General features: G+C 46.0%; 1 protein-coding gene across 2 annotated transcripts in view; it reads right to left on the reverse strand.

The window, feature by feature from the left end:
• The window catches only part of NKAIN4 (sodium/potassium transporting ATPase interacting 4), a 63,443-nt gene that overhangs the window by 18,732 nt on the left and 32,403 nt on the right, over window positions 1-12,308 (reverse strand). For both annotated transcript variants that reach the window (XM_080403984.1, XM_080403983.1), the window contains exons 2-3: window positions 8,669-8,806; window positions 8,087-8,167 (exon numbers count right to left, since the gene is read on the reverse strand). In XM_080403984.1, coding sequence (XP_080260110.1) covers window positions 8,087-8,167; window positions 8,669-8,806 — 219 coding nt within the window. The remainder of the gene's footprint in view (window positions 1-8,086; window positions 8,168-8,668; window positions 8,807-12,308) is intronic.

The raw sequence follows: 12,308 nt of genomic DNA on the forward strand, positions 1-12,308 counted from the left end.
CTTTCTCTGTTCCTAGCTTTTAAGACATTGAACAAGTTCCTGTACCATTTCTGTCTGATTTCCTTCCACACTCTTCACACATGGCGCTTCCACACCTTCTGTTGACCTTAGTGACATGCTATCAGCCTCAGGTCAGATCACCCAGCTGAGCTGACCTCACAGTGATGATTGCAGCTTCTTGCAAGCACTTCCCAGCAATTCCTTATCATCTGTACCCCAAGAGGGGCTTTTTGTTTTGCTTTTCTCATCTTTGCTAGTTCAATAATTTAAACCATGCTGTTGTCAGGGTTACGTAGTGAAATGCCACACAAGTAGTGCAGGAGTTTGGTATGCAACCAGGTGCTCATTTAAAAATGACAACACTTTTCTCACACTTGAGAAAAGTGTGGTAGTCATTGGTGTACCTGGGAGAGCTTTGGGATTCTGAGCTTACAGGACATGGCAGAGCCCTCCCTGCAGACAGTAAAAGACAATCTCAGAACTGGCTGAATAGATCAGCTGCGTCACTTCATGGGTGAGTGCTAAGTGCTGGACACTTTGATGCAGGATTAACGACTGCTTTTGACCACAAAGGGGAGGGGTTAGAAATTTTCTTCAGAAGACTACAAAATTCTCAGGCAGAGAATCTATGTGTTTCTACACAGTAGAAATGGGTACTGGATATACACACCCCACCTAACCACTACTAAAAGTTGTAGCACCTGTCCTTTTACTACTTCACACTGCTCATGTCAGAGTCCTGCACAGTCCCTGTAGGAAAGAAGTGGCTCCCAGAACAGCAGCAGTCAGAGCTTGGGGTATTCACACTTCCTTACATGGGGAACCTCACGTGGCAGCTCCTTTGCCTCAGTTCCTTGTGGAGTCAAGAGGGAAAAAGAGATTCAGAAAAACTAATCCAGGCTCCTGCTCTGAATTACCCTCCGGAGAGAGACTTGTCTCCGCAACCAATGTGGGGAGCCTAGCCAGGCAGCCCTGCAGGTACACTTTTCTGTGTCCAGGTTTGTATCCAGGGGCAAACTTGAGTTACAAGGGCAGAAAGATTGGATGCCAGCCAGATAACCTGTGAGTAGAAACCAACTGTCACGCTAGGCACGTTGTGTAGGTACTCTCCGCTCCACCACAGATATTCAAAAAGAGTTTGCAGAGCTGTTATTAAAAATATGCTGCAGGAAGCACATGTTAAGAAATGTGGACAATTAAGTGAGAAGACAGCTGCCAAACTCTTGACATAATCACCACAACAGATGGGATGTGTTTTACAGTAGATGGAGAAAGGCATAGAGATGAAGTGTGGCACAAGCACAGAGGCAGCCTGAATACCAAAGACAATAGGGAAAACTCTATTAACAGTTGGGCGTTTAAAGGGAGTTGTCTGCCTTTTAAAAGCAATGGGGAATAATCATTAGATTGGCAGCTCCAGGATAATGCACACAGTGCAAGGTGCTATGCTATCTTCATTTCTAGAGCTAGGTTTCTCTCCCAGCTTCTGAGTTTTTTGGCAGAAGAGCCCTTGGCTTGCTCCTTCTGCTGGGCATTGCTCTTCAGTGGTCCACAGACATCTCACATATCCACCAAATTGCATCTTTTCTGCACAGCTTTTCTTTCTCTCCAAGTTTGCATGTTCTGACACACATGGGTCTTTCCAAAGCTTTTCCTCCTGGCAACATCCAGCCCTCCAAGCTGCTGTGCTCTTCTCCCTTTCACAAGCCACTCACTACTTTGGTTAGGGAAGGAAAAAAATCATTTTTATTTTTTTTTTTTTAAAGACTCAATTCTTGTTTCTTTGCCTGGGGCTTCCCCCAATTAGCACAGAAACAAAGCTGTTCCACAGGGCACCACAGGATCTACTCTTAACCTCAGCCCCCAGGGCTTCCCTCTCCCAGCTCACAGATGGTGCCTTCCCAAACCTTCTGCCTCACTGATGCAAACAGCCCCTTTGGTGCCTTCTCGGCTCTGTAGAGGCGTCTATGTGTGTTTGGCAAAGTAAGAAACAGACTGCTTTCCTTCTTGAAGCTCCTTTATGGAATTGGCTCTGGCTTAACTTTGCTGCAGAAGCTGAACTTGCTTGTGAATTAAGCCTGAAAAAACAGAACAAGTGCTGGGCTGGAGGTGGGCAGGTGGAGGAACAGTAGGTCCTAACCAGCACTCACTGCTTTTTGCCTACAATCACGCTCCAGCTCTGTGCAACAACAACACAAAAAATTATACTTCAGTTAAGAACAGATTGGAAAAACTGAGCACATTTGGATTCTAAAAGCACCACGATGACTCACAGACGAGCCGTCCATCTCTCAGATGTAAAATGAATACTGATCGCACACAGGGATTGTGGATGCCCTCGCGTTCACAGAGACACCTTTCTGAACGAGCATCTGCCTAGAGCGTTGCAGGGCACAAGGGCAGCATGAATGAAAGGGTCTCAACGTGCAAAGCAATGCCATTCCTTTGCTTGTTTCCCCGGCTGCACGTCCTCACTGGATACCTGTGCTGGTGGGGCACAATAAAAGAGCATTGAAGAAAATCACTTATTTGACCTCCAGTTACTCAGTGCTTGCTGGGAGACTGGGAAAACAATCCCAGGATGTCTCCTGCAGTTTGCCAGCTTCATTTGCAAGGAGGTGGTCAAAAAGAAATGAAACTACAAAATGGGAACAGCACACTGAAATAAAGAGAAAAGAACCAGCTGCAAGAAAGTTGAGGGAACAGCTGTTTCCCAAAACCTTTCTGCAAGACATTTGAAGTCTAAACACACCGAAATACTCCCAAACGTGGTATGCAGGTTGGAAGATGTTAATCAGTCCCAGAAGTGAGCAAGCCCTGCTGTAAGGGGAGAAGGATGTGTGTGTAACTGCACTCCCCCTTGTTTTTTGACAGGCTGTGATGTGAAGGGCTATTGCTTCCTCTTTAACCTTCAGTCTGAAATATGAGCAAAGAGTGATATGAGGTCCTTTACAGGAGCATGTTGAAGGCCAGCCAAAAAAAAATAAAAAAATACCACATATCGCTCTGAACTGTTGTAGCATCTGGTTGCCATCCATTTGCCATCCATGTGAGAAGGAAGACAACAGCACTAAAACTGTAGTACCTACATTTTACAGAGTCTATTTTCCACTCCCAGCCTCTCCCCACTGTGTCCCACAGGAAAACTCACACCTATCTCTGACACCCACAGAGCCAGCTGCATTCCTTTTCTAAAATAGTTTTCTGAAATTATTTTCTACGGGACACTATCAAAGATTATTTTATTTCTTGTTGTTAACAGCTTCTGAACCACCTCTCTCTGACTTCCCTTCATTATCAGGCAAGCCAGCACTACGATGTTTCTGGAACAAATTGAACCCTGTATGGGAGCCCTCAGAGCTTGACAGCAGAGACATTTTAAATCTTTTCAGTTGGAAACATTTCTTACCAGAATATGAAATACCATGTTTATTTTTTAGTCATGTTTGCTGAATAGCTCTATCACCCTGAGACAACAGAGAAGCACTTTCATTGTCTCTCAGCAGGCTTGTTGACAGTGCCACAGCATTTAAAGTCCAAATCTCAGGCTTCCAGTTTCCAAATTTATATGGAGTTGAGGGACAGTTGTAATTACACATGCATTTATTCATCATAGTATTTTCTCCAGGTACAAAGTCATCCCAAGATGCTGTCCAGATTCTCTGGAATACAAATACCCCCCCATCTGACTAATAAGAGCTGCTTCCATTTCAAGAGGAGATTCTGACCACCACCACAGCTTTGGATTCAGATCAAAGCACCGGGTAGGCAAGAGGGAATATAAAGGAAAGGTAAAAAAAAAAAAAAATTCACCATTCCAAGATGAGTAATTCCAGAGGGAGAAGACAAAGGGATACATTGAAATACACAACACCAGTTCCTCAGACCTCTCTGAACACTTCTTAAGTACATGGTGAAGAGTCAATCAGCATGGCAGCTGGACAGACAGATGCTCATATGTCTTAACAGCAGGATTTTAATAATTAACTCAGACTGGGGGGTTGCAGAAGGGACTGTGTTTCACGCTCGAGTAGACAGGAAGAAGCTTAACATGTTATTTCAAGCACAGCCTAGAAACTTCAGAGATAGCTCCCAAAAATTCTCCTAACCAAATGGCCAGATGGACAAGAAAAGAGGGAGATGGAACAGGAACAGACCAGAGGAGGATGAAGAGCAATCTGGAAGTTCGGCTGTGAGCCCCACCACAGAGCAGTGGTACAACATTTTCAGAGGCTGCATTTCCCCCAGATGCTGCAAGTGTGCTCAGAAGTATGAGCAGGGTAAGTTAGCGCTGCAGTGCTGCCAAAAGCCACTCAGAAACACATCACCATTTCACTGCCATGCTGAAAAGCAACCCTTCAAATCCAGATTGCTGTATCTCTTGCCTGCTCATTGCCAAAGTGCTTGCAGGAAAGCTGGCACAGGCTACATCTTAGGGAGGCCCTTGCAGCAACAAGGGAAGTGCTTGCTTAGACACTTAGGCTGATCCATTTGTGTCTGGGCACCTAAGGAAGTTCTGCTGTGCCATATTTCACACTTTTATTCCTACTAGGAAAAGATTGCAAGATAAAAAAAACCCCACCTTTCAGAATAGAAAGATAGAAATCAGGTCAGTTTAGCTCTTCCAAGAAGTAGAGACTAGATTCACAGAGCAGGAAGGAACATTATCCTTTTCAATAAAAATAACTCAGGGTAGTTACAATAATAAGTTACATATTACAATAATAAGTAGTTTAACTACCCTGAGCAGGGCTAACCAGAGCAGCTATTCTCAGGGTTTCCATGGCCAGGGGAGAGGAAGCACAGCTGGAGGAACCTGGAGGATAAAGAAGCACTTCGAGAAATGCTTTGAAAGACAGGAGGAAAGAGAGGGTGAGAAGTGATGGGCAGACAACCCAACAGAGGAAAGAGGCAGTGGAGAAGTGATTGCTTGGTAAAGGAAAGCAAACAGCTAGCCCCCAAACTGCAGGTCAACAACCACACACCTGCCAGCCTATATAAACTGCTGTTAGTAGAATAATGAAGATATAGTCTCTTAACCCCTTTGCCCAGTTGTTTATTGACTGACATGGGACCTTACCTCAACAACCCCACGGCCTTGGTGCCCCTGGTTTCTGTTTATTAGATCAGTCAGGCACCCAAAGCAAGGGAGGCACAAGAATAAGTGTCCCTGCTCACCTCAGCCCTGTAATGCTCAGCACTTTTTTGTTCGCATCCTATACTCCCTCACCACTGTGCAATCAGATCTAGGCACCAGAGCACAAAGAATTATTTGCAGTAAGTGCACATAACTTTTTCCTCATTTTTTTTTCCCAGTTCTCCAGGCTCTTCCTAAACTTGTTACAGCAGAAACACTTGAATCCTTTCTCACCCCACCTGAATTATCACCAGTCTCGGTTGCACTGGGCTGTCGTTACCAGCCACCAAGTTAAACTCCATTCTTTCTAGATCACTGCTCTTTCTGCATTTTGTCATTATAAATTATCTAGCTGCTGACAAAGACCTCCCTGGCAGGCTGCCCTTGTCAGGAATATGGAGGGGTAAGCACAGGGCTGGCAGGAATGGTACTCCCCACAGGCTCACCAGGAATCACAAAGGAAACAGCAGGTGAAGACCTTCCTCAGAGCTACCAACATCTCAGGGACTTGCACAGGAGCAGAGCCCCGTCCAAAACACTCTCCAGCATATTCGTGCTTAGTCCAGTAGTTAATGACTTGGTGTTTACCTGACCAGCTCCATCAGCCTCATGCCACCAAAGCTCTTCCTCTAATACAATCTACCTGCTTCCCGCCAGGCTAATTACAAGCTTGGACTTTCACTTCTTATTAGGAGCTAAGGGACAGCTTCCTCCCAAGGCCCCCTGGTGCACAGAGGTACCCACCCTGCTGCTGCTGCACTGCTGCCATGAACACCCTGGCTGAGACTGCCCTGCCCTTGTCCCCTCCAAGGGCTTGCCCAGCACTTGCTTATCCAAGGCCAGGTGTCCTTCTAGGGTCTGATCCTGACCCCGAGATCAAGAAGACTCAGCAGATGTCAGCTTTGGGTCAGGTTTCTAGAGATGCAGCAGGAGAGCGATGCTACTCGAGTCCAGCCTGCAAAGCAGCACACTGTCCTACGGAAACCTTAACTCCTATTTCAAAAGTATCTTTTGTTCTCATGTGGAAGTGAGGTTTTGTTTTGTCATTACAGAGACCCAAATAACCTCAGTTAAAGGGGACAAGGAGGAAAGAAAGCAGCATCATGAGTTTCTTACAAGATAGCCTTAAGTGAAAGTAACTCATTAAGAACAGAGGCAAGGCTGAAGCATTTTACTGCCAAAGCAGCACAAATACTCTGTTGTTTTTGCCAGTTACCACCAAACTAACAGCATGAATTTCTTATTGCAGCTCTAGAGGAAAAGTTGACTGAGTGGATAACTTCTTACTGCAGCCCAATTCTATAAAAAAAAAAAAAAAAAAAAAATCAATGTCCCCAATCACAAGTGTCATCCCATAGGCTAAATAAAGGTTCTCTGTGGCTGGCTTTGCTAAAGTGAGCCCCAGCACAGGGCAAGGTTATGAAATGAAGCTCTTCTGAAGCAGGGAAAGTTTGCCACATTGTTTGAATTGCAGAACAGCAACCCAACAGCAGGTTGGGATTAGTAAACACAAGTAATCAGCTGGCTGGAAGCAAACACTGGCTGTCACAGAAGCTCCCAAAGCAGTTTATCAAACCAATATTTCCTCTGCAGAAGGGAATATTTAAGTAGTTACATAAAATTATTTTTTAATTGGTCATAACCAACACCAAGATCATCTCAGGCTGAGCTTTTAGACCATGAGTAATCATTGGTTTGGGCAAGAACTTTCTCAAACTTTCTGTGGATAATTGAGAGGGGAAATGGAGATTGAGGAATTAGGAAGTTACATTTTCTTATCTGCAAAGGATTTATGCTGTCACTCATGACTTGCTGTAGGCCTGAAAAAAACCCATAGTGCAGTTCCAATTATGACTGCAACTTAAGATGTATGACCTGGGAATTCAGGCCAGATGTAGAGTTCTCCAAAATGAACCTGTATCCTATAATTGCTCTGAGTCTGCTAAACTACAGCAACACTTAGTAATACATTGCTTAAAGCTCAGGCTTAATTTAGGGCCTGTCTCTCATTTTTATTGTTTCTGACTCACCCCTCATTAAGCAGGCGGCAATACTTAGCTTATCTAGGCTTCAAAGGGCTTCACGCGTTAACTCACAACACCCCTGGCCAACAGCCATGAATAACTACCACTGTATTTAAAAAGGAAGAATTAAGACAGGGAAGCCACATCACCCCTGAGGTTGCATCCAGAGGGGATACACTAGCCTCCCCAGCATCCCTCTGTTTTTTTCCTCTGTTCAGGAGAGAAAAGCCTCTCCCAAAAGCTGCAACGGGAAGTATTTAATCTGGTGTGACAACAACCAGGTACCTGTCCCTGCTGCCAAAGGGCACTAGGTCTTCAGCAGGACTGGGAGGCAAAATGTCCAAAGCTGATCAGGTGCAGAGTTACAGCAAAGCCCATGGTCCAGGTCAGCCCAGCCAGACTGGGCTCCTGCTGCAGCTCTTCCCTGGGACAGGCTGGCAGAGAGCACGCTCAAGGCTGCACGAGGCCCTTTCCCTCCAAGTCACACCCCTTCTTCCCAAGGTGCCATCAGATCATAAGAGGATCAAGCATCTGTAATATAATCAGCTCATAGCCTTCCCCAGCCCCCTCTGCATCACGGCTGGGAATTAGCCCTCGCACCCATCTCCCCTCAGGACAGCTCTGCTGCCAGCCTTGCTCTCACCTTTAAAAAGCAAATACACGCTGCGAGGGAAGGGCTTACTCCAGCCACCACCTGCACTGACCAGCAAAGGGCTCCAGAAATCACCACCAGCTTCTCATTTCTACCATACAACAAGCCACAGTCCCCCAGCCCCTAGGAAGGCAGCCTGCTCCATAAGCAAGAGGGCAGGACCTGCTCCCAGGCAGCCTCCACCACCCACCCTGACCCCCCTCCCTTCTCACAGCCAGGCTCCATCCCCTTTAATACAAAGCCTGAGCACCCACCTATAAAGCTCATACCCACCTTTGAGAGCCCTCCCACTTCTAAGTAAAAGCAGATGATGAAGATGTTCCAGGTGACCCAAACCGCAGTCCAGATGGCATACTAGAAGGGAATAGGAGGGAGAGAAGCCATAAACATTAGGAAGTCACTAGAATTAGTTTATATATATGTGATCCAGCTGGGGGCAGTTAAATGCCCTGAGTCAGCACTGCAATCCCTTTCCTCTGTTTGTTTCCCATGTGCACATGATTTCTTACTTTATTAGAGACACAGGGGCAGAAATTTGGAGGGAGTGGAAGAGCTTCTGTCATGCATTTGTCCAGCATCTAGCTCTCCCTCTCTGTTGTGCCGTGTCTCAGTGTTACCTTGGTACCAGTAATAATTATCTGAAATCTTCCAAGTTTGGCGTAAGTATGGTGAAAGTGCAGCACACTGAACAATGTGTTCCTAAACACAGCCAGGCACCTCCTGCTAAAACTGTTTGCAGTGCTCGTGCCTGATTTCCCAAGGGCTTTACTCCGTTCCTCGTCACGTGCCATATCCCACCAGAGCAAAGGCTGCGAAAGGCTTTGAATGGCTCTGAATGAAACGGCTCTTACTTACCACCACTATGTAGCGAGGTCGATATTGAATAGTGCCAAACAGGCCAAGGATAACGATGATGATGTGGAGGAAGTTGGCTAGGATGGGGGCCCACTGGTATCCCAGGAAATCAAACACTTGCCTCTCTAATGCAGCAAGCTGGAAGGGAGAAGGAAAAGGAGAGTTATAGCTCCTGGACTCATGACACTTATTCTCAAGGTTTTGGTATGGTCCCTGAGCAAATCACTGCAGCAGCTGAAGACGTTACTCCATTCCCAAAGCAATTTACTGCCTATGAACCAGGTCAGTAGGACAAAACATGTCTACATGCCCCCCCTTCCACCCTGTACTCATTTCATTTCCTCCAATGGCTAAGCTAACACAGACCAGTGAGCTCCAGTGCCTGTGGAGGCAATTCCTCTGTTCTGTGCACTTTGCAATGGGGAGGTGGCCCGGGCAGAGGTGAGCAGTGGGATGGTAACATCTTAAATGGCTGCAGCAGGACTTTCAAGAGCTCATTTGTCAGAGCCTTCAACACCACTTCATCATTTGTGACACCTCTCATGTTTCTGCTCTCCAGTACACATCCATCAAAGTATCAGAGAGGAGGAAATGCTCTCCTCCACCTTCGCCCCACAAAAAATGCTGCCAGCCAGTAAAGAAATTCTGCAAACATCAGTTTTCCAGGAGGACAGTCTGTGCTCCTCTCCAGCACTAATAACATGGTTCAAGGCTAGTACTATGTTCTAGAAATAAAACTCCATTACTGTTGAAGTGCTGGGTCTGATTTTCAAATCATATTTGCATAAAGATGTGCTTTTCCTCTGTAGCCATCATCTGGGTATCGGGCAACAACTGGTGACCTGGATCTGAACTGCTGTGCTACGCATGCAGCTGAAAGAGCACAATAAATGTGCAATTGTGTTTTAGCCTTTACGTCCTCCCAGCCTTTAGATGCTATGTCTGTAGGAGAAACAGTGAGTGGAGGGGTCAAAGCCATTCCTGCAGGGTTTTCCCCAGTGCCCAGCCTTACGCAGAGAGATCTTTGTCTTCACTAACACAGTGCAGCCAGCCTCCCGCCACTGACCAGCAGCTTTGCTAGTGCTAAGGCACAGCAGGAGATTTCCCCATCTTTAAAGTGGTTTAATTATCATAATAGTACACTGGGATTGCATTATGACATTTCATGTTTATTTTCACCTAAATAAATCATTACAATTTACCATCAATAGTCAATATTAATCTAAGTACTATTTAAGACATTAACCATGGGCTATCCTAGTCCTCTGTGTATAATCAGCCATGTGACATCTTTTCCTGGCTTGGCTTTTAAATGGCAGCTGGGGACCAAGCACTGGAGCTTCTGTAATGACTTAAAGCGTTGCAGGATGTGAGTGGTTGCAGGTCCCAGTCAAGCTGTAAGATCACAGAGGCCACATCTATGAAATGACCATTATTCCTCCTCCTCCCTCGGTCAGCGGGGAAATAACCTCCACGTCTCTCTTGGGCTAGAAAGGTATTGCAATTCTTGACATTACCTTGGAAGTGCAACAGAAATCTGTATTTCAAAGAAATCTATAGCAGCCCTGGTTAAGGGAGATCAACCAGGGTGGTAGTAAGCAGCTTTCCCTCTCTGACATCTCTCTTCACGGGCAAAGGAGGGGCAGAGAGAGTGGGGAGGGAACAGAGGTAGTCACCAGATCTCTCTCTTCTGCAAAAGTCTTCCCTTTGAAGCCACAGACACTGCCATGTTCTGATCCATTTGAACCACCTGGAAGGTGCTGTGGGATGTGCTGTGCGGCCACGCTCCGGGCTGGAACAGGGCCAGTGCTGCTCGTTTCCCGTCCAGCCTGCTCTTCCCCCGAGCACAGCCGAGTTTCTGTATCTCATCAGAAGCAGCAGTAATAGGTTAAACACATAATCTTTTAGGAGGGGATTAACGCACATACCTTAATGATATTTGGAAATTTTGAAACCTGACTGGCTGGCAGTGGGTCACTTGACTGTGACCGCTTCATCCAATCAGGCATTTAATTGGCTTTGTGCGTTACATTAACGCGGGAGTATGTGCCACAAGAGCCAGCGCCGTGGTGCAGTAATTAGCCAAGGGGACACAATGGGAGTGTGTTCTGCGGAGATAATGCCCTGCTCGGCTTTGCCTCTTGCCTTCAGGCCCTGGAAAGGGGGATAAAGACAGATCCCATGCCTGATGCCATGAGCTATCCCACTCCGGAATCAGGGCATCCATGTCTGGAAAAGTGTTTTCTCCTCACAAATGAACATTCACCATTAGGGCTGTATAAAAAGGGAAAAGTTTGTCCTTCCACAGCTTTGTGATGTTTCCTGACTTGTTTGGACCAAAGAAGACCTTGGTCTGTGAAGTGAGAGGTACCCAGCTGTCCTGGAGATGGACCTGCCAACCTGCACCGACTTCAGAAGGGACACAGCTCCTAGAGAGGTCTCCAGTCTCTGGCCACACTGTATTTTTCCCCATCATCCCAGAAGTTAGCTTCATGTCATATTTCCCTCTTCCTTAGTGTAACTGCCCTTGTCTCTAGGTTGTTTCTGTCCTTATTTATGTCCCTTTTCCATTCCCTCTGCATTTTAAAAATGTTTTTGTGTCCTGGGGAGCTGCAGGCGTGACTCAGCTGGTACGGAGATCGGCTGTGCCTGTATGCTGGGTCAGCTAAGGAGAGCTGGGTCTGTGTGCCTTTGTGTGATGTGCAAGCTCAGGCAAGCTGTTTCCTCATTTATAAAAATAAAAACAATTTTCTGTAAGATGCGTGTTGATGACAGGCACAAATGCTACTGATGAAACTCTTAAGACTGTATTACTGACACACAGGTAGCGAGTCTGTGCTGCAATCCAGCTGTCAGACATGCAGCCTGAAGTTACCCTGGGCTTGCCCCTGTTTCCCCAGGAACCTAGCATAATTACGGAAATATTTGCTGAAAGCAAATAGATAAACAAGCATTTCACTCATTACACTGTGTGCAAAGCTTACCCATTGAACGCTGCTGAGATTTGCAGGTAAACAGGGCTGATGTTTGTGCTAAGCTGGCCTTGATTTGGGGTTGCAGATGTGCAGAATGCTGGGCAGCCTGCAGTCCTGGATCCTTCAGTTTGGCTCAGAAACGGCAAGGTCAGCGTCTGCCCCTGCCTACGGGTACAGATATATCTGCACCCTTGTGCTGAACCTCTCCTGGACCCTCTTGTTGAGCAGGGGAAATGCCATCTTTCTCTGCTGCTGCCAAGTTTCTACAGAGTAATATCCTGGCTGTAGCATTTTTTATGATGATTCACACTATTCCATTGAGAAAGCCTATTATATTCTAGAGAGATTGGTTGTAAAGAGAAATTTCACAGATTGTGGCACAGGTTTCAACCCATTCAAAGCTGACAGGGCCTTTCCATCAGGGAGGACAAATTTTTCTTCTTTATGACTATTCTTATTAAAACTAGGATTCCTTCTGCTCCTTTTGCTTCTCTAGCTCATAGAACATTTTTACCTTTCATTTTTAAAATTAAATGATTTGTTGCGGTACTAAAATCAGAGTAGTTGTGGCAGACTTCTCTCTCCGCATTTCTGCTGATCTGAGTGAAACTGGAATAGCAAATAACTGTGCGAAGCAGTTGTTAGCCAGGCAAACAAAACAAGCC

Source organism: Falco punctatus (assembly GCF_963210335.1).
Source record: "Falco punctatus genome assembly, chromosome: 10".
NCBI lineage: Eukaryota > Metazoa > Chordata > Aves > Falconiformes > Falconidae > Falco > Falco punctatus.